Source organism: Sylvia atricapilla, chromosome 8 (assembly GCF_009819655.1).
Source record: "Sylvia atricapilla isolate bSylAtr1 chromosome 8, bSylAtr1.pri, whole genome shotgun sequence".
Classification (NCBI taxonomy): Eukaryota; Metazoa; Chordata; class Aves; order Passeriformes; family Sylviidae; genus Sylvia; species Sylvia atricapilla.
Genome location: NC_089147.1, coordinates 12,740,917 through 12,766,825, shown reverse-complemented (window position 1 = coordinate 12,766,825; position 25,909 = coordinate 12,740,917). Strand labels below are relative to the sequence as shown.

The 25,909-nt window shown below is 43.3% G+C and overlaps 1 protein-coding gene across 5 annotated transcripts in view; it reads right to left on the bottom strand.

Annotated features, from left to right (window-relative positions):
- The window catches only part of NT5C2 (5'-nucleotidase, cytosolic II), a 61,018-nt gene that overhangs the window by 10,994 nt on the left and 24,115 nt on the right, over positions 1–25,909 (bottom strand). For 4 of the 5 annotated variants that reach the window (XM_066323654.1, XM_066323652.1, XM_066323653.1 and 1 more), the window contains exons 3-5: positions 19,769–19,842; positions 2,695–2,812; positions 1,244–1,339 (exon numbers count right to left, since the gene is read on the bottom strand). In XM_066323654.1, coding sequence (XP_066179751.1) covers positions 1,244–1,339; positions 2,695–2,812; positions 19,769–19,842 — 288 coding nt within the window. Of the gene's footprint in view, positions 1–1,243; positions 1,340–2,694; positions 2,813–5,533; positions 5,556–19,768; positions 19,843–25,909 lie in introns of those variants that run through there. The other variant, XM_066323656.1, reaches the window with a different exon arrangement.

Sequence of the window (25,909 nt, the reverse complement as noted above, 5' to 3'; positions counted from 1 at the left end):
AAATGTGCTGACCTGCAAAACGGAGTTGTAGCAGAGTCCACTAACCAAACTCTGCTGTGCTTTAATCAGCACCCAGCTTCTCCACATGCACTGTTGGCACAAGAGCAAAGGTGCATCCAGGGGTGTTCCCTGGGCTGCGCTGACTCTGGCAGAGCCAGGACAAAGCCCTCACTGCTGAGTCAGCAAACTGAGCAGAGCCCACACAGGGACACAGAGTGGTCCAGAGTCCACAGCTCGACCTTAAGCCCCATGCTGCTGGCTAGGAGGATGCTTTAAATCATCTGCACTTTGTTTGATTATCTTAAACTCCTCCCCACTTTCCATGTGTTGCTCTGCACTCTCCCATTATATCTCAGCCAGAGGCATGCAGGGCTCTGCTGCAGGAGGCTTGCTTGGGGCCCTCTGCAATTCATCAGCAGGGTGGCAATGACTGAACTCATATAATTATTGTGGTCTCCTTAATTTCTGGAGCTACTAAAGATCATTTTAGGCTCAAAGAAGAACTTGAGTGCACATATAAAGGGTTTTTTCTAATTTTTGGAGTCCTGATGCAAGGAGTTAGAGGCTTGCAATGATGAAGTTTGTTACCCTGGGGCCCCTAAGCTTGCCTTGCCTTCCATTCATATGCCCTTGCAGCAGGGGGATTTGCTGGAACACATCAGGAACATGGCACTGCAGTCCTCTCTGCTTCCTAAAGCACCTTCTCTGGGACAAGAAACACAAGCAGCCAGGGAAGGCTGCTGGAAATGGCACGTAGTGCTGTTCTGACACCCTTAAAGGTCAGAAACACAAAGGGGTAGAGCAAGATTGTTCCTACCCTAAGCCAGCTCAGGCCCTCAAACTTTCTTAGCAATGGCTGTGAAGCTGACAATCTCAAGGGGCACAGGTCCTCGTGCAATGGCTTTGTCTTGACTGACAAGCTGCTGACATTAAACTGTGCCAGAACAGGCAAACAATGCCTGAATAATTCCATCAACTCTTCTCTACAGCACACATTCCTCTATTCCCGGCACACTACAGATGTGCCTGTGGTGGCATAGCCCTTTCCCTTGTGAACATCTGGGATGTTGCTGTATCTGAGACCCTCAAGTCATCCACAGCTAATCCTGGAGCTGTAGGAACACCAACACAGCATCTGCTCTAAGTAGAGTTCCTGTGACTCCATACACAGTGGGTGCGCCGAGGAGAATTGACACAATAGAGTGTATGAAATCAAAAAGAACAGGCAAGAATCTGCACTCACCCTCTGAGGAAGTTAAAGCCATGTGCACATACTAGGAGATTCCCATAGGCGTCAACTTTCAGCAGGTTTCCATAGTGGGTGTCAAACACCAGGCCTCTGTTGAGAAAGCAATTTTGGATATGAAAAGGCAAGTGCATTAAGGGGTGACCATTTTAACAGGAGCTAGAACAGCTCTAGAACAGCATTGATCACTTGGCATGGGGCATCAGAACAGAGCTGCTGTTATGATGCAGATGGGGTTCCTACAGTCCCTTTTAGCTGGCAGCAGGTGAGCAACCAGAGCCCAGCATCCCCAGGCACGAGAGACACCTGACCTGCTCCCCACAGCCCCAAAAGCATTTAACCTGAGAGGCTGAGCTGTGCCTATACCAGGGGAGCTGTGGGACTCTTCCACAGGGTCACAAACCTGACACTCCTGTCAGGCTGCAGGGAACACTGAGGTGTGATAAAGGAATTTCTCTCAGCTTTCCCATGGCTCTGTCACAGGTGAGGCCAGATGGGGTGTGTAACCATGGCACAATACTTTGGACATGCCCGGTTCTGACTCCAGCAAAACTGTCTCAATTACCTAGCAGCTTGCATCTGGAGAACACAGCCTTCCCGCAGAGACATCCCTTCTGTCCCCTCCCTGGGATGAAGGCAGTGGATTTAACAGAGCTCTCATCACAGGTCTGTGAGGGGCCATGCCTGGTTACAGGCCAGGACACAGTCAGCAGCAACTCTCAGTGTAAAACACCCTGAGAGGAGGGAAGGAAGGAGGCTGCCAGACTGAAACTGGAACAAACCAACAGACCCTTGGGTCCAGTCTTCTGTAAAGAAACTCCAAAGGAGCCAAAGAAGCAAAATCCAGCAAAGGCACAAGTGGAAAGAACTTGAAGGTGCAGAGTAAGATCAAAAGCTTTGTTCAAAACAAACAATGTCCTTTTTACCTCTCCCACCAAAAGACAAAATACAGGAATTTAGTAATTCTGCACCATTAACTTAGTGCGAAGGTATAAAATCAAAGTTACTAAATCAAATGCTTTCAACATTTGATTCATCTTGACAAGAGAACTGTATTGGTCCCATTTCTATTCTTGTTTACTGTCATCTTAATTTTCAGGATGTCTTACACACCACGACACTACTAATTAAAATCATTAAAAAAATGTTCTGAGACATCCCAGCAACCTCTTGGACAGTAATGGCTCCTTCTACCCCCAATTCTGATTTCACTCCTAATCCAATTGTGTCTCTGCTGTCTTTGCTTTGAAGGGCTATTTTTAGATGGGTTCATGTGTGCAAAGGCTCCCCACATACTGGATTAGTCTTCTCCTTTTCCCATGATCTGTGGCTAGCCACAGGCTCCACATCCACAGCTGAAAACCTGGCCTCACATGTTGCCTATGAAGTTCACAGAACAAGTATTTGAGGCCTTGAGCAGACAGGTTCAGTATCTGTTAGTCATTTACCTGGTAGGGAATGCAGGATCATACACAAAATTGAGCAGCTCATGAGGGTATCCAATGGAAACTAATCTTTCTACGGTCAGGTCAAATCCAAGAGATTCGTATTCAGGGGATTTATACACTGTACCAAGATGAGATTTCAGTTAGAAAATTTGAAAACAGCTGGGGGGTTAAACAAGAAGGCAATGAAAAGTAATGTACCCACTGTCCCTCCTCCCCATACCATTCCCTCCTTTGATGCCTCGGATCCCCCAGCCCAGAGCGTGGTGGAATTAGCTCCTGCCCCAGGGCTGCAGTGAAGCAGAGCTGCAGTTTGAATTTCAGCAGCAGAGTACACCAGATGAAATATCCATCAGTTTATCAGAGCTCTCTGCATCAGGAAAAATGTATTTCAAACAGCAGCTCCTCTCCCTGCAGTCCTGTTAGGCAGATGCATGAACACTCCCTGTTCCATCTGCTCCAACAGGGTTTTGGTTTGCTATGTTTTTGCAAAGCTGATAGGAAACCAATAAATTGCAGGAGCACATGTATTGGAGGTTAGAAAGCCTCAAATTCATCACTTCTGTGCTACTGTTACTGCTCTGGATACAGTCCCAAAGCTTAGTATTGCTCCAGATTTTATTTCAGGGGAATTAATGTTTGCTGCAGATTAAGTTAGCATGAAGGTAGAGCTGTCAAGTTAACATATGATTTGTTTGTTAATAACACCATATGGTACTGCAAAAAATCTGTTCATTATTACCCTTGTGGCTCAAAATGCTACTTTTTTAAGCAAGCTCACTGCTCTCACATGTCAGAGGAGCTGCTCATCTGGGACACACACCTTCCCTTTGCTCCATGCAAAAGTAATGGACTTGTTCAACTAAGTCATTCCTACCATGTGGCCTCTCCTCTTCCTGCAAATGACCTTCCCATGTACTTAAAATGTTACTGTTTAATCACATCATTAAATTACATCTAAAAGGCAATCAGGACAGATGGAAATCACAGGGTTTCTCTGGCAGCGTGTTTACACTCACTGCATGTCTGCAGAAGCCCAGATGATAAGGGGCTAATGTGCATGTTTCAAACACTGAGACAGCTGGACAGTCCTGAAGCTGACCAAGGATTGTTGGCAATAACAGCCAGGGATTGTTGGTAATAACACATTGTGAGAAAGAACTGGATGTGGCTGGAGAAGGGGCTATGTGGAGGTAAGGGCAGCACTTTTCTGGGGCAAACATCCTCGTTCTGGCTCCCAGAGATAAGCACAGCACAGCTCAAGTGCAGGAATGAGGTCAAGAAGTGGACATGGACTGTATGGGGGAGATCAAGACCATCCAAGACCCTTCAACCCATTTTCAGAAAGGTCTGGAAGAATGGAGTGCACACAGTAACTGATTTCCATAGAAAGCAAGAGTCCTGTTTTCAAAGTGGGAAAAGCACATGTATAAAAAGATACCCCACAAAGCCCAGGTACATGTGTGCCCCAGAACACTGGAACACCCCATCAGTGCTGCTGCCAGGACCAGTGATCTCCTTTTCTCGCTTTCTTCCTTTCTCTCTCTCTTCCTCTCTTTAATTCATCTCTTTCTCTCTTCCTTTTTACCCTACCCCTTTATCCAAACCCCACTGCTGTGTGCTTATACTAGAAGGTCAGGGATTAGCATACCAAGTTTCATGCCAAGTGCAAAACTAATAAAAGTTTGTAAGCTGCTGTGGACCCTCTGACTTTTGTCATTCCTTTCACCCATGAGCACCTACAAATCCTGGGTGCTCCCTTCCCCTTAGGAGTGGGATATCATAATGCTGCTGTCTTAAACTGGTCCTAAGATAAATAAATACAACCCTTGACTGCAATGAGGGTTACTATGGGTTCAATGGGTCAACTGCCTCCAACACTTGAATATTTCAAATTTAGCTGAAAATGTGCAAGTTACACAGTAAAGTCATTAGAGGACAGAGTGCTTTTCCTGAGAAGAGAGATCTAACACATATGTGGGCCTCATGATATATATTAATACACATTATCTATGCTGCCCAGTAATCACCAGCATATATACACACTGTGGGATACAGAAGTTTAATCTGAGAGGAGAAAGAAAATATATAAAATTCTAAAAAAAAAAAAATTAAAAAATAAATTAAAAAGGCAAAGACTTCAGATGAAACAAGACTGTCAGAACACTGAAATCATAGTACCCGTTACAGAAGGTTCCTGTTTCTCTTAATAACCTAAAAAGCACCAGAATCCCAAGAGTTAATTTTTCCCATTAAACTAACAGCATTAAAAATGTAATAACCAAACCTGTAATGGTCTTAAACAGATAACTAAAGTCAACAAAGTAGTTATCAAAATCTCCAAGCAGTATTTTACCAGTGGCAAACATCAACAACAACATGATACAACATTCAATGCATGTAGTTCTTCTCTATCCTTTAGGAAAGGAATGATTGATTGAGCTATAGATAGGAATAAGCAATCAAAAGGTACAGCAAATGAAGAAAGCAGTGACTGACAAGGCAATTCTGGGGAGTGAGCTAGAGTTGGAGGGAGCAATAGGCAGTTAGGTGATGAACAAAATTGTGAGAGTGACACCAGAGCATCATCTGGAACAAGGAATTCCTCTGATTCAGGACAGTAAAGGCACTTCCCAGGGAAAACTCTTAAAAGTACACCTGCACATATTCTCAGAAGGTAAAAGCTCTGCAAAGCTTCCCAGTGCCCCACTCTGTCCCTGAAGCTGCTGCATTCTCCTTCTAAGCCTCCTCAGAAATTGACTATGCTACCAACTTCATCCCATACTACATCATTGCCAAACAAAACACTTCTCCAAGGAAACCCTGGTCTTTCTGAACTCACCAACCATGGTGATGCTGCCAGACAGGAACCTGGGCAGGAGCACACTGGCATCTCCTCTGAAAAGCAGAAGTGGTTCATCAACAGCTCCAGCAGAGCCTTTCTAGAGAAACTGTAGGCCTTTCTGATCAGCAACCTGTGTATCTTTTTAACACTCCACCAGGGAACAGCTGTGTGGAACACAAACTCAGCTGCTCACAAAATACTCTCAATCGATTTATTTCTTTCTGTAGTTGCCTCTCCATCTTAGAAAATCACCACAGATCTCCTTTTAACTCTCTAAGGAAACAAGCTGAAGCACCATTAGGAAAAAGGCTGAAAAAAAGGTATCAACCTCAGCCTTCATTATCCCAAGTCTCTGCTGAGGCAATAAATGAATTAGGATTAATCTACATGTTTCTTTTGGGGGAGACAGTTATTCCTCTTACCTCTCAAGCCCTAGATTTTGTTTCCTTGATGTCTCTTTGAATAAAACTAAACTATTAGCTCATTCATGCTTCAGATCTCATCTCTATTTTTCTACTACTCCACAATATCTGGAAAATGAGAGCCTTTTTGACACATGAGCTAACCAGAGACACAGGAAACTGGACTTGTGAGAGGGACAGTAAATGTTCTCTAGTTACCAGCATAGCTACTGTTCCTGATAAACTTTCCTTTGATTAGACATACAGCTGGGAAGAGACAGAGCTCCCTGAGCCCACCCTGACAGCACCTACAGCACAGCACTGGCTGCATCAACTGGAACGAGCCACAGCCCCTTGACATTTCTCATAAGCCTATCTAAGTAACTGGAGCTTCCTCCAAGCAAACAAAGCATCCATCTCCTCAGATCAAGAATGGACAGGCTGACATCACTGCGACTCTGGCAGCACATTTGGGGCAGATACCCCCATTACAGGTGTTACTCCATTATTTCGATATTGTACTCAGGGCTGGTGATTCATGTCTTCAGGCAGTTGTGAGGAAACAGAGTAGAGAGGACAGATCAATACTTTTTTCTGCAGCTGCATGATGAAAACATGTTTTTAAACTTTGCTGGAATATCCCCTCCCTCAGACCTGGTTGCTGAATCCTGGTACCTCTGATGGAGATAGTTTGTGTGTCATGGCAACATCATGAATTCAGCTATTTGCCAAGCAGTCTCCTGTGCCCAGCTCTTTCATCCAGCTGGGAAGGGCCCAGTCTTCGAGCATTCCCAGCTCTGTGACAGAGGGGGAGGCAGAGCCACAAACACATTTTCACACCATCCTTGCCCAACACACATGGGATGACAGTAAAACCAAAGCACATGCTACAACTTATTCTGATTTCTTTTTCTTACTGCTTGATGGCCATGTCTCTGCCACAAAGCCAAGTCCCCAGCTCCAGAGGAATTGTTATTTTAATAGTCCTGTTCCAACACAGGCAAATGCTTTAGCAGCACAGGGCAATCAGCACCCAGTACTCATGGATTGTACAACCAGGGTGGAAAGAAAACAACTAAAGGTTAAAAAAAAAAACCAAAAAAAAAAAACAAAAACAGAAGCCAGTTGACAGCATTCCAGCTTCCTCTTAATATTACTTGGCTTAACAATACACCATTAAAAGGCAAAAAGCAGCACCCTGGAGTGAACACTGCAAGCCTTCAGGTCTGTGATGAGTGCGGGCATCCCTGACTGACACAGGATGTGCTAGGAGGGAAGCTGGTCTGGAATGAGCAGGGGTTGTGCAGTAAGGTATGCAACTCTCATGCATTTGTGTGGTTGTGTTTACCTTTGCTGCCAAGACACATACAGTTACAATTTTAAAGCCTTTCTGAAAAGGAAAAAAAAATAAAAAGAAAAAAAAAGAAAAAAAAAAGCTCTCTACAGAGGCTCCAGCTTATGCAAAATGCTGCTGCCAGGATTTTAACTCACATGAGGCAGATGCAGATTCAGAGTGTCACTCCAGGCTTGACGGAGTTACACTGGGCTCCCCTGTTAAAGAAAAAAATCAGACTGATTTTAAAACTGCAACAGCTCCGTGCCATGTGGGACTGTGTCTGCTGGAGCTCTGTCCTCTGGTAAGCTCAGAAGCTGGCCTGGCAGTTATTCCCAATACACTAAAAACTGATTTACAGAAGAGGCACAGTTGGTAATCGTGCATCCTGCAGGCAAAATTCTGTCCTCATATCCACAAAGCAGTCTTAGATCATCAGCTCAGGGATAATTAGGAGGAAGAGGGTGCAAGCACACTGCCCAAGTGATCCAAATCCTTCATGTTTCTCTCAGACACTGAGCAACTGGTTCAAGAAAAGGTCTAGTGCTCTTTTTGGGGCTTTGCCATTATGATCCATCCTTCAGTCAGTGACAAATTACGCCTTTCAGGACGCTCTCACACCATACAATGCCTGCACGTGTCAATGCAGGAGACTGAGTCAGGAGCTACTCCAGGAACCTGAGAAGAGAATTTTGCCCTACACCTTAAAGGTGCTCCCAGCAAGAGCCCTGCACACCGGGTCAGTCTGTGGTCTATGTCTGCATTTAAACATACCCTTGGACACGTTTCTGCTGGGGTTTTCATGGGCAAAGCACCGCAGGAAAAACCAGCACCAAACCTGCAAACAGAGCTGCACTGCAGTGCTCTCACTGCAAGCACACACAGGGAGAACACCAGAGATATTCTGCCACTTTCAGGTATGCACAGAGTAACCAAGAATTATCTTTGAGATCCAATTTGCACTAAATACAAAGCTGAAGTGGTTGTTGCAAAAATCACCCACAGGAGTCCGCAGACCTCCTGGAAAGCTTCTCTGAAAATAAATGTTTAAAGCCTGTTTTGTTTCAAAACGAATAGCTGGGGAAAGCTGAAGTGCATGTGATGGCTTTGCTTAAGCTGTGGGGAGGAGAAAGCCTTTTAGAGGCTGCCTGTATCTTCCCTTGTTTGTCCTACACACATAGATTCAGGCAGGGCAGCTTCTCATTGAGGATGTAACATGGTTTGTTCCAGGGCTTGCCAACACTCCTTGCAGGGTACTCCTGGATCCTGGGAGAGATGCAGGAGCTGAAATTAAAATAATGACCCCTTTCTGCACTGCCTCAGTTGTCTCCCATTTCTGAGATGTATTTGCTGTCTCAAACTGCACACCTGCAAGCAGTTCTGCCTGCCATTTTATTTCCAATCACGATGGATTTGGTGCTGGTAAAAGCCCTGAATTTGGAACAGCGACAACATGCTAATTTCCCAAACCACCGAGGCAGCTTTGACAAAGCAGCTCCCCTTCACCAGAACCTGTGTTTAGGAAGGGAAAACCGAGCTCAGGAGGTTACTGCAACACAAGCCTGCAGGGAGGGCAGCTCCTCCAGGCAGAGAGGCAGAGCCAGGACCACTAAATGATGACCTGAAGCACCAGTGGCACCTGCCTCCAGTTTTTTCCCCATCTGTTGCTCTCTTATGATGCCCTACCTGAAACTCCTGAAGGAGTTTCAACCCTTCCATCTGCCAGTTCCTCACCTGCCTTTCCTCCCAGCTGGAAGGCAAGAGCAGCCCAGGGAAAGGTGCTTGAGATGCCCCCAAAACAAACTCACACTGTCAGGGCACTTCACGGGAGCAGCTGCTTCCTGCAGGTGGTGCATCCCTGCTCTGATCCCTTGGGCACACACTGTCTCCACTCTTCCCCACACAGGTGCTGAGAGCTTTGTCTGTGCTGTTGACTTTCAGGTGTCCAGATAAGATCAGTATTTCTTAAACTAGAGGTGATGACCTCCTCCAAAAGGGTTGCAAAAAGCTTTAACAAATACTCAATCTTCAGAAACCTTACCCACTCTCTGGGTTCTCCAGAGGTCATGCAAAGCCAGATAAGCCAAAATGTAGACAGATAATGCACACGGTTTCGCCTTTTCTCTGAAGCACAGGAAATGCAGCCCAACTACTTTGCGCTAAGTCTTGGAGAAATGAAAGTAAAATAGCTAAAAGCAGGTTTTTTCAGTTGCTGCTTATTCTCCAGTGAGTAAGGCATGCAAATCAGGCAGTTAGGGACATACAAGGGCAGGTGGAGAGCTGGTATCCAGATTTATACATCTCAGGCTCAACATGCATAATTAAGCTTGTACAAATACATTTCTGAAATTACACAAACCTGACTTAAAGAGCAGGACTAAAGTGTTGCTTTGAATTGCACCACAAATAAGTAATGTGTAGTGGGTTTGGTTTGCCAAGTATGCGAGTATGTATTAGGAGTAGATTTATATCAGTGTTGAACTGACAAAACCTGCTTAGTTAAAGCCTTAAGGACTGAGATCCCCTTTTACAAACCCATTCCCTGTAACAGTACAAATATCCATGTATCCTGCCTCAACAATGTCTATCAAATGAGATCTTAGTGTCCCACAACAGGATAGATCTATCCCCAGAGCTCTCCATTCTGTCAGTATTTCCTCTGCACTTGGCCCCAAAGCCAGGCATTCAGTGTCCACCACACTGTGTCTGTGACAGCCACCCCTCCACAACAACCACACCACTGGCTATTTCACACAAGCTCCAAATACTCATCCCCTGGCACTTCTGATCACCTGACCTGCAACTCCAGCTGAGCATCCAGAGGGAAACAGCCAGTGACTAGTCCTGGAGGTGTTTGGGACACTGGACTTAACTAAAAAGCAAACCTCACTGAAATGACAATACCAATTAAATGTACTTCTGAGTGTTGGGCAAGCATTTCACATACTGCCAATAGTATGAGGAAAGTCTGTCTCAGCTGTAGGGCCAGAGGTCTGAGGATCCCCAGAAGTAACCAGGTAGTGAGGAATGCTAACTGACCTCTAAACACTGACCCTCCTTTCAGGGTATCTTATCTTTAAAATTTGTTACAGAGCAGTGCCACTTCTCATACACAGATGGAAAAGAGGAGGATTTCTACTCCAGCATACTGATGACTTTAACCTCTGTGTTACAGGGCCTTTTCTAATCAGGCAGGTATTGTCAGGCACTGCCACTGAAATGTAACAAAAGGGGAATGCTAAGGCTTCTCAAGCTATGTTGCTCTCCATGTTAAAATAATTCATTACTTACACAGGAAGGAATCTGAAATGTCATGTTTAAGTTTCACACCTGGGTGTTAACTACCCTCAGTTTTGACAGTGCAGTCAGACTGCTCAGCTCCGATGGGAGCCCAGACTCACGCTTGGCTTGCACAGCCTGGCAGGGTGCTGTCACTTTGCACTGGAAATAAAGCTGAGGATTTTCTTTCCCGCAAGAACTAGAAACCCTGCAGAAGTACCTGTAAAGTGGGACCCTCTGTAGAAACACTCAGCTGGCTCGGCAATCCCAGGAATGGGGATAAGCACAGACCTGCAGATCCCCTTGGCTTGAAACCGTCTTTCCAATGACATAGCAAATGTTACCCTCAACTCCTGCCACAGGTACTGAAGGCATTTCACTTCACAGTATCCTCACTGGGCATGAAGGGAAAAACACTCTTATTTAAAGCTTTGGTGTGTCCAGCAGTGGTTTGGGTCACCTCTGCCCACATAAACATGTGCCCTGCATGCAGGCAATGGAGTCGAGCAACTTTGTGCTGTGCTGACTGGGAGCTCAGTGCCTGTAAACAAACTGACTAAGTGGTAAACGTGCCTGATTGCAACCACAAGAAATCCCAAATGAAACCCATGGGACGACTCATATGTTTTCAATTAGGAATGTGGTGAACTTGTGACTTGACATTTGTTTATGAACTCGGCTGAACTGTGACCATAAAGAGTTTGTCTACAGTCAAAATGAGTTGAAAACAAATTAGGAACAGGCTCCAGTCCTCTTGACTCCTGGGGTTTGATTTTAAGCACTGAAGCATAAACAAAAACGCACGGTATTACCCAAAGCAGAATTGCAGCATTTCAGCCTATATTTAAATTTGCTTTTCATAATACCAAACAAAATGGGTAGCAAACACTGGTTTGAAACAAACATTGGTTTGTTTCTTTGAATTTTTAATTTTTCAGTCTAAATGAAAAGAAACTGCTGCTATATTGAGTATAATTTTCACTTATCTTTTCAAACACAGAAGTGACCTGTGCAGTAAGACAAAGCTTAGCTTTAAAGCACACTTCAATATTTAATGCGCCTTTTCTATTTCACTAAAAATTATGTATTTGTAGTGATCAGCAAACAATACCTTGACAAAACCTCCAGGTGCATCCCAGAATATCTTTGGATGCTTAACACACAAGCTGCTCTGCCCTGCCTGAGCAGCCACATCTTGCACAGCACCTTTGTGCCCACAGATGTTTTTGACAGTAAATCTGATAACCGAAACTAAGGCAAGGGTCACTAACCATCAGAAGGTTGAGTCTTTTGGATGTGAGCTTCAGTGGCTCCACTGCACCCTTTTCTGATGATGTCAAACTCAAACACGGGGCTCTGGGTGGAAACCAGAGCTCCCCTCCAGAGCAGCACCAGGGCTCTGCAGTCCCCAGCCGCAGCAGAGCCCATAAAGCAGCGACGCACCCACTGCAGCCTAAGAGCGGTGGAAAATTCCTTACCTCTAATGCTCCTGCAAGCATCCCCCAGCGCACAGCACAGCTCTCAGCTCTGAAACCTCTAACCTGGAACTGGATCAGCTCCCCTTCTCCCGCTCTGCATGCTAACAGGGTGTGTAAAGACAGGATTTGTTGTTGCTTCAAGGACTGACACAGCACTGTACGTGCAGCCTGGCTTTGAATTGCTGGGTCTACACTTCATGTTGTTTCTAGTGCTGCCTTTCTACTTGTATTAAAAACAAGTGTTGTCAAGTATCATCAGCTTTAACTCTTCCCAAAGCAGGCTTATTAGTGCTCTCATTGGTAAATTCCAGATATTTTTATCTCTCTGCTGCTGCACTTTGTTTGCCTTCGATGTAACAAAGATTTGGGCTGTCTGAATATGCCTCAGAGGCTGGCAGAGCAGAGCTTAGTGTTGGAAAGATTTCTTCTGCTGAATAAAAATGAATGGCTTGAGGTAAGAACAGCAGCACTGAGGTCACATTGTGCATGTTGAGAGAAGCAACTCAGACAGACTCTGCATCTCAAGGAAACTTCAGTTTGTCTACTTTAATAGCTGATATAACTTTCCTTTGCACTGGATTAATACTTTAAAAATCACTACAGAGTCATCTGATCTTTCAGAGGAAATTTTTACAGTTTCCCCGACACAAGAGAATGCTTTTTGTGCTTAACAAATGGCCTTCACAATTTACCTCTCTCAGACACAGCCCACTGTGAGTTATAATCCCATATTGGAAATATCCCTGCATTTCCATGGAAACAAACTACTGTGCCAAAATATGGGCTTAGTTCTTCAATGAAGACTTATGAACAGGGAAGAAGTAGTTGCTTGGGCTTCAGGTTCAAACATAATTTGCTACCATCTAGAAATAAGAAACAAATTACTTTAAGGCCCAGTAGTCATTAATACAATTCATCTAAGGCATTTTTCAGGTTTATCAGTGTCCAGACAGATCCAGCTTCTTATTTTTCTCCTTATTTACTGAAGAGAGTGAGCCTCCAAGGCTACACATTTGTTAAACAGTGTGCACCTGGGCTTAGATGCAGTACAAGTGCCCAAGCTGGCAAGAAGCCACATACAGAAGTTTTTCTGTAGTGCTAAAATAAGGCATTCACAAAGCAATGGCACACATGTGATCTCAGAGTTAAAGCCTCCTGTACTCTCAGCTTTGGTTCCTCCTACAGAGTAAGCTGTTTGAGTCATCACAAGGGTATTTGCAACTTAATAGTACTTCTGTTGTGGTATTCAAATTACTAGATAAGGGGGTCGATTAGATTGAAAAATGCCTCCCTATTTTCATCGTCTGACAAGATGAGAGCTCGCCTTGGTATAATAACAGCCTGCTGACCCAGCTTGGTGTTATCATCGTGTTTTTAAGAGCAAGAAAACAGAATATAGCAGCTTTTGAAACTTTCCTTACACTGTGAAGACTCGTTCTTTCAGCAGCTTCTGTTTATCACTCTGATTCTTCAAGAATCCCCAGACAGCAGATTAGCAGTTTGTCAGTCAGTGATTTACTGGGACAGAGCAAGCAACACATGCTTTCTCCACTCCTCGTTCCCAAAGCCAGCATGTGAGATCCCACAGCTCCAGACCTCATTTGCTCATTACACAGCTTTAAATGGTCAGGCTCTGAGGAGCAGCAACACAAAGGGAGCAGGGACAATAACCACTGCACTGGTATTTGAAAAGACATCCAGCTCAAAGCATACTCGGAACAATTTGGCTTCTCCATCTGCCTTTAGCTTTAAAACACCAATGGCTAAACCAGCCTCTGAAATCTGCAAAATCTGCACCTGTCAAACTGGCAATGTGCAAATGTGAAAAGGCAGACAGCAGATGTGCAGTCAGGGCATCTCCTGTCCTGGCTAGGAGAGTTGGAAGGCTTCTACTGCACATTTACCAATTCCTTTCTCCAGCCACCACATTATTTCTGTATGACACAACTGCGTTAGCCAGCAAACTGGGAAAGAAGCAAAACTGCTTAGTATCCCCCTAAAAGAGCCTCAAAGCCTGTAGTCCTTACATCATAATGAAACTAAAGACAAACCTTTAATGTAAGCAGGAGAGTCTCGTTAGAACATTTGCATTAGAGCTCAGCACTAATAAACAGACAATAACAGCACCTGAACTGACATTCAGATAGGCTGTAGTTGTTTACATTACAAGCTCAGTAGTTTAAGTATTCAGTTCTATCTTTCATGTACTAAACTCCCACATGTATAATCTGTTTTTTTTATTTGTGCAATCCAAAATTTTTTCATACAATGTACAAAATCACGAGTCCTATTTCTCAGATGTGCAAACTGAAACACAGGAACCTGATAGACTCAGCTAAAGTAAAAATAGTAGTTGGGCTGAAGAAGCAGTTCTCAATTCTGCTGTCACCTTTTCTCCCAGATCACTTCGGGCTGAGAGTATCTTTTCCGGAGTCAACAGGTAAAGAAAAGCATTTCAAAAATAAGATGTAGGTGTGAAAAATTTTCCTCTTCCAAACTGCTAGGATGGCTTTGACATGAACACCTGCCTGAGGAAAGGGCAAAACCTGTTTATGCACATTGCACTTCGGATTGAGTTGGGAAAGACTAAAGCTGCCTTCCCCATATCTTTTCCCATGTGATGAGAAGGGAAGTGCTACAAGCTGAAAGCATAAGCAATTTTGCAATAAAATCTTTGCAGTACACCAAACCTTGGCATTAAATTGGCAATGTTTCCAGGATACAAGCTATATTCCAATCTGATTATGTTGCATTAATCACTTTTGCACCCACTAAAACCAGTATTTTTCAAGCCTCATTTCCCCTCTTTTTATATTGAAACTGTTTTCAGCAGCCATTGATAATTTCATTATCAGTTTCTGAAGAACAAGAAGCAGCAATGGATTAAGCAGAGGAAAAGCATTACAAATGAAACCATCCTGTCTACTGAGATTACCTCTTATCTACTTCAGATAGAAGATAAAACTTTCAGCAAGGCTGTAACTTTTGGAGTAGTCACAGATGAATCTTTTCAAGCACAATTGAATTTGTAATTCTTACTATCCCTCTCCATCTGCCAACAGCCCAGTGTGAAATTACAGCCAGTTTGGGAACCCCACTGCTCTAGCTCTGCTCCTGTCCCTGTCAAGGGTCATCTATCCATCACCTCATTGTGCAGCCTGTTCCATTTAAGAGCCTGTAATGCCAAGGCCTCCTGCATTATTTGGATCCATATCTAATAATTAAGTGTAGCTCACACTGAGTAGGAAGCAGCCAAATAAAATGCTATGTGAAACCAATCTCTCTCTGCTGCCTTTCCAATGTGTCACCAACTCCTCCAGATGTTGTCTGAGCCTCTCCAGGCTCAGATGAGTGTCACAGTGAAGACTCTCCACTGACATACCTTTATTTTACTCTCTGCACTTAGCAGTAAACACAAAACAGAGAAGGATGTGAATCTTTTGGATTGCATGCAACACTTCCTTTACCAAAGCACGGGTGGTTTTGACAGTACTGGTGAAGAAAGGCAGGCAGACCAGAAGGTTTAGTGACTTGATCTTCTGGCTGGATGAATGAGCAGAGATGAATCATTCAGATAATAAATGTAACTACTATTTAGTAAACAAAAAATAACTACAAAGGGACCTTCAATCTCTCTAATTTAAACAGGAATTGTTCAATAATTCTCAGTTCTGCCCTGACAGCAAATTCAGCCCTGGGTGTAATGCTGTGGCTTCCCAAGGAGCAAGGGAACTGCCAGGGCCTCGCTCCCAGGCTGGCAGGCAGCAAGGTCAGAGGCAGGGAATGAAGGGCTGCACAACATCACAGAAACTTGTCTTAACCTCCACTAACAGCAAGGGCTGAAATAGCTGATGACTCTTGCTTGTGTCAACCGCTGCAACACTTCAAACAGCATCTACATAACCAAGCACACAAACCACAGTCAACCCCTGCTCTTCTTCCTGCTCTTCTACTTACCTCCCAGTAACACCTAGCTAAAAAAACCATTATTTTATGTACTGAATGTGATTGTAAAACAGGTTGAATAGGAAGGGGACAGCCAGTTTCATACATAACACAGATTTCTGAACCTCTAGTATTAGTGTATCAGAACATTAACCTAGGGAGATTTGGGAGTTTCCATACACGTAAGAGATCTTATTCACCCCATGAGAATACAACAACAATCTTTGTGAAAACAAGAAACCTAAAACCTGTGAGAGTTTTTTCAATTTGCTTTCATTTTATTTGCCCAGCAGTTAAAATTAATTCTAGATGTAATCACTGTGATTACAAATTCAGCTATTTAAGGTCCATCATTTCTCAGAAGAAAAACCTAAAACCTCCAGGCTCTTCTGCACAAAAAGACTTTGTCTGCCCAACCCAACCATTCAAAGTATTTCTCTACCCTATGCAAGGAAAGAGAGAAGCACAATCAGGGAACACAGGAGTTATTTACAAAAATTCGAAGTTTAACCTAATTTTGGCTTGAAAGTGAACAAAACCACCGCAGAAACGCTATATCAGACAGCCTTGAATTCTTTTAAATTCTGAGTTAAATGGTCCTTTAACTTAATAACTCTAAGAAATACTACTCAATAAAATAACACATGAAATTGTACTTTATGTGCAATGTAATATGATGCTACTAAAACTGCTCTCAGCTGGCAAGCTGACATTCTCAGACATGCTGGTAGTAGAACACGATCACTGCAGCGTGTGCATGGTAGCTGTTACTACAGACTTCAAAATGGAAATGCCATGTCCCTACCAAAATTAGATTATTCTAGACAGAAAAGATGGTTATTGTAAGTAGATCTGTGTCCTTAAATTCATAAGGTACAAGAATAATACTGTCTCAAGCTTCTTAAGTTCAAAATACATAAAACGATTCTGACTTTTTTGGTACTGAACCACCTCCTAAGGAAGATTCTGGTGCTAACAGTGGTCATTGATTTGGAAAGAAGAAAGAGATGAGTCAGGAGTACTTCTTTACAAGACAGGTGATTCAATGCATATCAAGATAATAATTTTTCTGAGACGGCAAATGTATGACTGTCATCAGTCTATTTCTGATGTGAAAGTACACAAGGGAAGGGGATTTCACATACAGATTTTGGCAGGGTCAATGACTCTGCCTGCCTTAAGTTGTTGAATAGGAAGATTGTGCTTGGGATATTTTTAAAAGCTTTACAGAAAAGTGGCCTAGCAATGTCCGAAAGTACAAATGCAGAAAACTAGATGAGGAGCTAATGACACTGGAGATGCTTCTGTTCTTTTCCTTGGCCTATTTATGTGTTTTGAACAGTCTCCAAAAGGCTTCTGCTCAGCATGCACCATCTGGTATGCAGATACCATTTCCAGATGTTAAATTACACACAAACTGGCTTTTTACGTTGGTTTTTGGGGTTTTTTTTCTTTTTTTTTAATCAAGACAAGTAGCACGTCCATGTGAATGAGTGAGTAAAGGATAACATGACCAATCAGAAAACACAACAGTCTCATGAATGCACTAACTATAGGATATTACTGTAATACTTCACTTGTCCCACTTCTTCATTATAATTTCCAATTAATTTATTATAATTGTAATCATATTCTAATACTTCACTCTCTAAAGCCTCTGTAGTGGATAAGTATTTTTTTCTTGTATGGAAGCTATAAATAGCAAATAATGGTCAGATAATAAAAGCCCACACAGAGAGGAAAGGATGACTTTGAGACATAAGAAAATAATCAGGTAATTTCAAAAGTTGATTTCCAGTTTGAGTGGAAAAAACAGAAATAGCACTTACCAGTCATAATGTTTTTCATCTGCTAAAGGCTTTCCAACCTAACTGCATTCTCACAACTCCTAGTGAAATTATCAACAGTTATTATCTCTGTTGTACCATGGAAGAAGTCACAGGACAGCAGCTTACCCCAGAGGGGTACAGATTTCCAGTTTTCTGCTTAGACCACATCCCATTTCTTTTTCTGCCTCACACCCTGTCATTCAACTCCCTTGAATGCACTGACTTTGCCTGCTCAACAGAGCACTGTAATCTTCCAGCCTTGGAAGCCCCAGGTTTAACCCTGGTACTGCTTTGGGATGCTTGAAACATTCACATTTTTTCCTTTCATCAAATCGAGCATCATTTTGCGGATAACAACACAGTTGCTCTATGTTTACAGGAAAAAGGAACATTGGAGTAAAATGAACAGTCAGATAAGTGAGGACAGTGCTGAAGCTCTCCTTTCTGTCAGGATGAAAATTAGCAACAAACTTCATGCTCCACACCAGCCCCACTGGGATCACCTGGGTCCTTGGGAAGTGCCACCACTTTGCAAAAGACACAGAAGTTGTTTTTCTGTTAGTGAAGTGAAACCCACAACTTCTTATTTTCTTTTCTTTTAAGCATTTATTCTTGAGCAACTGTTTTTCATGCACCCCTTAAAAGCACTGCCATAAGACTGTCACAGCTGGGAAACACAAACAGAAAGCACGTGCCTGCAGTCATATCCAGCACAGATTAACAACAATATACTTCATGACTTAAATAGTGGCAGGAACTTTAAACAGATGTATAAATAAGGTGTTGAACAACCAAATCTTTCATATGTAACTACTTCCTTGTAGATAAAAGTACACAAGGAACTGATCTAAATATAAACTGCAATTACCTGCCATAGTCTCCAAAACTGCTGCTTGAAGGTGAACCATGGAAACCTCCCTGCCCTTCACTTAGCCTCTGACCCTAGCTCTGACCCTCATGCTGTCCCCGGCCACATTACTCATCTCTCATTCCTTCTCAGTACACAGTAACCAGATGACCATAGCTGACATACTGCATTAACCTATTATTAGGTGACCCTGACACTCTACCTCACATTTTCTCAGTTCACATACACAACAACTCTAAACTGAAATATTCATGGCGATAGGAACTTTTTATCCATAACATTGGAAGTGGTAATGAGAAAGGAGTCAGGAGGGTACATGACACCCTCAGTCACAGCCTGTGTGATGCGATAACCTAGGAAAGTGGAAGTGAAGTTTTTATCTTTTCCTTCCTTAAAATACATAACACGGAAGTCTATTAAGAAAATGGTAGCTTTATTTCTTCTCATCAAAAGCCTCAAGGAACTTGCCTGTTGAGCATCTGAAAGATGGAGAAGTCATGCAAATGATTTTATGAAACTAAAAGATCTTATGCAAGCTCCCAAAGCTTATATGTCACAAAGAATGGGCAAAGCCTTAGGAATTAACTCATTCAGCTGACACAAGGCACTCCCCCTGCCATGCCTCTTCTTGAAATGAGTCACTGATGTGGCTAACCCAGGAAGGGGAAAGAAGAAAACCCACTCAAAAATGATTATCCCTGGACACAGGAGAACCTGCTGGCCAAAGGTGTAGCCTGCTTTATGCACCAAGGATGAAAGAAATCACCTTGTTATTTAAAACCAAGCATGCACAAGGGGCATTGTCAAAATACAGTGGCATCTAAGGAGGCAGACTTAATAAGCTTTGGTTTTCTCAATACCCATGATCGATTGAAACTGTGCCACAGTAACATGGCTTGTGACCAAATACAGCTCGCAGATCACAGATTTAAGGGAGATGCCTAAAATGAAAATGCAATGAATAGGGAAAGATACATTTACTAATAGAAGAAGCACTTGTTAAGTACAGTAGCCCAATCAGCTTTTTGCTGTTTTTTGCTCAGCAAGAAACAATATTCCAAACTAAGTCAGTGTTCAAAAAATTTATGAAGATACTCACCAGCAAGCGTATAGTCCATATCAAAACCAAAGCACTTTATCTTTTCCATGGCTAAACTTCTGTTTACGAAGACCCTGAAAAGAGAGAAGAAATATCACCAGAGGTACGAGCATTTTCAAAATACTCACATTTTAGAACAAACACACTCTGCCCCTGTCAAGATGCCTGGCTTCCATAGGTCAAAATCAGCAAACATACCTGAAAACAGAGTCAAGGCTCATTTTTTGCGAGTTCTCCTGAAGCAAAGCCATGGCTTTGCCGAGTTATTCTAATTATTGGTATGCTGTCCAAAGACATACACACATGCATGCACACACACACACGGCCTTCCATGTGACCTGCAAAAATTCCTAAGAATAGAAGTGCAAAACCTCCTGAAGCAGAATTCAGACCTCAAAGGATATGAAACTGGAAGCAGTAGATGCAAAGCAATATAATTCGCCTGATTAAAACAAATTATTAGTAGGAAGTAAGAAGGAAAATAAAATAATGTTTCAGTGAATAAATTCACAGCATTTGCCTCCTCTTTGGAACTATATCTGTAAATTCAAAGCAAACCCAAACGGATCCATTTTCACATTTTCACCAATACTGTTAAAACATTTCATAAAGCTTTGAAAAAGAGCAACTGAGAAAAATTTTCATACTCAAGATCTGCCATTTCTATTGTGAAATTTTTTATTTATAACTCCTCTGAAACTTGCCAACTGCTACTTTGTTAATTTGACTTTTAACATTAATGCTTATTACAAAAAGATTCTAGGCTGAATACTTCCAGGCCCTTTTGGATGACAACATTAATACATGAGATCCAATTTAGTTCAAGTAAATAACGTGGTAAAGAAATAGGTCAGAGAATACAACAAAAGCTTTTCTTGCTTCCCGTTCCAACTACGACAGTAACTAAGCCGCTTATGTTTCCCCAGAACTCTAAAGCATAAAGCCCATCTATAATTCAGCAGGACTTCTTTCCACTGGCTTATCTGAACTTTAAAAATGAGAGTCAGAACTCATCTGTGGGAGGGAAGCTGAGCTTTTCAACACTCATCTCAGACCCAAATCCCAGGCACTGCTCGAGCTGTGATGCCAAGACAAAATTCTCGCGGATGAGAAAAGTCCCGGAGCCTTCACTTGGACTCTGATTCCAGCATGTGAGACAGAATTACTCTGGGCGCAGCAGTTCCGCTGCTGGGAGGCGATGGAGACAGCGCCGCGCCCGCGGGTTCGGAGCGCCGCCGGGAGCCCGGCCCGGCACAGCCCGGCACGGCCCGGCACAGCGCGGCACAGCCCGGCACAGCCCGGCCCGGCCCGGCACAGCCCGGCACAGCCCGGCACAGCCCGGCCCAGCCCGGCACAGCCCGGCACAGCCCGGCCCAGCCCGGCACAGCCCGGCCCAGCCCGGCACAGCCCGGCACAGCGCGGCACAGCCCGGCACAGCGCGGCACAGCGCGGCACAGCCCGGCACAGCCCGGCCCGGCCCGGCACAGCCCGGCACAGCCCGGCCCGGCCCGGCACAGCCCGGCACAGCCCGGCACAGCCCGGCACAGCCCGGCCCGGCCCGGCACGGCCCGGCACGGCCCGGCACAGCCCGGCACGGCCCGGCACAGCCCGGCACGGCCCGGCACAGCCCGGCACAGCGCGCCCGGCCCGCGGCACCGCCGCGCTCAGCACCAAACCCCGGCACCAGGCTGCTGAGCACTCCTCTTACCTCATCTCCCACCGCCGTGCCCCTTGCTCGGCTCGCAGCAGTCCGATTCATCTACTTGTCTGAATCGTATTACAGAATTCCTTTAAAGCTTCCCTGGTACCCAATGCAATTTTGCTTGGATCTGATTTGACTTCAGAAGATCATTATGCCTGGACCGAGCCTTAAATTACTGGATATCTTCTTGGACAGTGTTCTAGAAAACACATCTGCGGCTAATTTAACCAGTCACTGGATATTGTTGTTGTTCCACACAAATCCACTTGGAATACAGTTTCTCTGGCAATAGTATACTTTCCCCTAACCTTGCACACTCTCTCTGGGAGTCACTGTTTCCTGGCAAAGTGCCTGCCTTTGACAATGGGGCTTGTCACTAAGGGGCCTTGGAGGTTAGGGATGATGCTCTTTTCTAATAGATTTATGTATTACCTAAAGAAGACAAAGTGATAGGATGAACACTGGAAACCGGTAAAGAAATGCCTTTTGGAAATACGAGATGGGCTCGTAACTCACTAAAATTCGCTCCTGAAATAGCTGGCTTTTGAGTAGGTGGAGCAAATTATCTGAATCTGCAATCTGAATCCGTGTTTGTCTTTTAACATCGCTCATTTACAAGAGACCAAGAAGAAGCACTACTTAGTGCTAAATACAGTCTGATACTTTGTATAATGCATATGATTATGTGCTGCTGCTGCTGTCAGGAAACATTATTTATCAGCTAATTCAAGCGCATAATTTCTGATCTCGTGTTTGTGCAGCTTGTTTCGGAGAATGCAGAGCTTTAAGAAGGAACAACATACCTCCAGGAGACACTAGCAACATTTTTGGTTTACCATGCAGAGTCCAGTTCTGCTCTTGCCTTTAGGCTTAATCCCTGCAGCACGGTTTTCTGACTGTCTTTACAGGACTGGAGCAAGAAGGGAAATTTAAAGAAGATCACAAGATCTTTTCAGAACTGCAGCATTTGGTAAGTTTCCCAAATGAGGACAAAAACCCCCAAGTACTAAGACACAGCTGAATGCACCCACAAAAAGGGTAATATGACAGTGCCTGTGAAAGGCAGAAATAAAGGAGCTGTGACCCACGAGATCTGTTCCAGTCCAGCCTGCCTATGTTTAGATGATGATGACACCAAACTGACCAAAAACCACAGAAATATTTCTAAATCTCTGACAGATTGTCATCCCTTGCTTTTGTAGTATTTAGAAACTGAACCCAAAACCAGCATACCTTGAGATTCAAGATCTGGAAAAATTTTCTGAACAACAAAAGAAATAGCACCCATTAGTATATTTTTGTTCCAAAGTAAGTCTTTTGACTGAAACATGAAAATTACCATAGCAGCACCCTTTGGTAACAGCTGGTGAAGATGCCCCTTTTTCCACCAATTTGCACTTATTGCCTATGACCTATAAACTGCACTGGCAGAGTCTAATCACACCCAACCTGGCAGATTTCAAGGCATCCTACCAACTGATCTGATGTGGTAATTACTTCACCCACCAGTGCTGGAGTGAGACAGAGCAAATATTAAAAAAAAAAAAAAAGCTAAAGAAGACTATTACACAACATGTTCAGGACAGGAAATGAGAACATCTTAATCAATTTAAACTTGCATATGCCTTGGCAGATTAAATGCAGACTAAACAGTGGTAAAAAAAAATAAAGGGACCAGTTTCACTTCTCTTGTGAAGGCCCAGATATAGTGGTTTATTTTGTAGCCACTCAGGACCTCAATTTTAAATCCTGATAAAGAAATCTCCCATGAACACAGATCTCCTAAGCACAAGGGAGTAAACAGCTACTTAAAAATATTTACTCCCAGAAACTGAGTGGTTTAATACAGGGTTTTCCTTTAAGTAGTAAATATCTTCAGTGTCCTAGAAACTAAAATTAAAAGCTGAGATTAAATCTCTAGGACAGTTTCTGGGAAGAGCCAGGTGCTTCTCAGAAGCTGCAGACTTAGCCCATTTCAAAGCTGTTCTTAAATTCTAATTGAAGGTACACTCAACCTGACTACAAGAATACCAATCAAATCACAGGATCACAGAATGATCTGGGGTCAGAAGGGACCTTAAAGACCATCACATTCCAAGCCTCTGCCATGGGCAGGGACACCTTCCATCAGGTCAGGTTTCTCCAAACCCCATTCAACCTGACATTGTGTCTGCTGGCTACAGAAAGGTAACATCTCCTCAGAACAACTGCTTTAAAGAAATTACAAGAGTTGTTTTTAATGACTATAAAGCAAGAGCAACCTGAGGGTCCTAAGAACCTCAGCCACCTGAGGAAAAAGATCCTCTGGTCACGAAAGGAAAGGATGAAATAACAATTTTCTTACAGCTCGTCCAGATGAACAAAAATCAAAGAAGCTTCTGGATTACAAACAGTAGAAATAATGTCAGAATAAGAGGAAAACTGAAATGATCTAACATTTTTAGGCAAGAAAGTTTTAATGTAGAATAATTTCTCCACATGCCAGAATCAGAAGAAATCACTCTCCCTTCCCCTGAATTTGGTTTTTTTCGGTTTAGAAAATAGTCACTTTAACTGGAAGCACTGGAGTTAAAATTTAAGCTGATCTAAAAACTTTAAAGCACTGGGCAGCAAGACAAAACAAACTGTAAGCACAGCATGAGCACCCTCTGCATTCCTTGTGCTGAAGCAGAGGTCAGTATTGCCTAAACCCAGCTCACACCTGTCTGCACCCAGAGCATCTCCCTCAACAGGACACTGCCTTTCTCTTGCCTTCATCCTTTCCTCCTGATGAAAACCCAAGCTTTACATTTCTGCTCTGAGGAATACCCCCGTGAGTCTCCTGCGTTTTGGACTCCCTGTGCAGTGTGGCTGGAGTGACACAAGGCGTGGAGCACGTGGGGAAGGTGGTTGAGGGACAATATTCCAGCTCCATGGGCTCCCTGAGCACAGCTGGGATTGAGGGACCAGTACCTGGACTTGGGGTGGCTTAGCCTGGCACAGATCCCCATTTTTGGACCAACAGACTTGAGGAGTTGTTTTAGGGAACCTTCAAAGCATGTTTCCTTTCTAATGAGTTCTTCCTCAAAGATTAAACCCTGCAGCTTGGCCACAGCAGAAGGCTCTCAATGACGACAGTATTTATTTTCTTTTTGAGCTCTACAGATTGTGCTGGGTAAGAGAAAAATGTGTTGTATTGCAAGGAAGAAGGAACTGCTGAGCATGCAACAGGGGAGTCACACTCTGATAGCTACAACTCTGTAATTCATGGTCTTTATATTTTTACAAGAGAACTGATCTTGGTTTTGTTACTGTTCTTGTCAATCAATTCTGCAGCAGGAACCTAAATCCAAACTCTTCTCAAGTAACACTCGAGAGGAGCAAACGTAGAGAGGGAGAAATGTTTTTATTTTATTTGTGCAAAATCGCTAAAGAATTATGTTCCCTGAATGTAATTGGCATGTATAGCAGTCTTGTAGTTTGACCAACAAAATAAACAAATGCACAGAACTTTACAATTAAAGAGGAACTTGGCACGTGGCTCACAATTTCTCATAGCGAGGAAATGAAAATGAACAATGTGAGGCAAGGTTTCTGGAATAGAGCACTTCATAATAATTTTCCAAATGTGTCTAGAAATACCTTGCAGCAATTAGCATTTTTCTCGGCAGTATGTTTCACTGGAAATTAAATAAATACAAAGAAAATTGCAACACTGCTGAGCAGAACAGCAAATACAGTGGGAGCTGGCTAAGCATGACCAACATGTGTGTTTAAAAAAGCCTGTGGTGGACAGTTGGGCTTTAGCCAACCACAAAACAGGGACTAACTAGCCAGAAGGCTCAGATTCCCACTTACTCAGGGTTTAGGAACTTTGGTTAATCTTCGCTTTATGGACAACTTCCATTTTTTTAATGAGCTGGGAGAGTTAAAGAGAAATAATGGGAACTAACTGGATTAGCTTTTAATAGTCTCCCACGCCCAAGTTCCCTGTGGCCTCTTTAAAAAGACGAACAATGAAATAAACATCCCTCCACTGTTAGGACAACTCAGTGCTCTCAGTATGACCAGCTACTCCTCAGATGTGGTCTGCTTGAGGACTTGTGCCACTGCATTACAGTGGCATTACAGACATTACAGTTCTGTCACAGGTGACTTCCAGCAAACTCCCCCACTGACCTTATTTACCTGGTACAAAGCATGTGAGCAATCTAAAGAAGGTATTACCATATCATCAAAATGTCTCACCTTTGAGTGCTGGGTGTTTTGGTAGCTGCCTTAGAGAAGGAAGATACTGCTTTAAATTTTTAAAACCAATGAAATTGTTCTTTTGCCAAGTCCTGCTTATTTAGCAGGTATTGACCATTCCATGTTTTATTTTTTATCATACCATTTTAGTTTTATTTTTTAATTCTAGATTTTTCAGAGTTATATTTTATTCCTTCTTCAACCAAAGATGT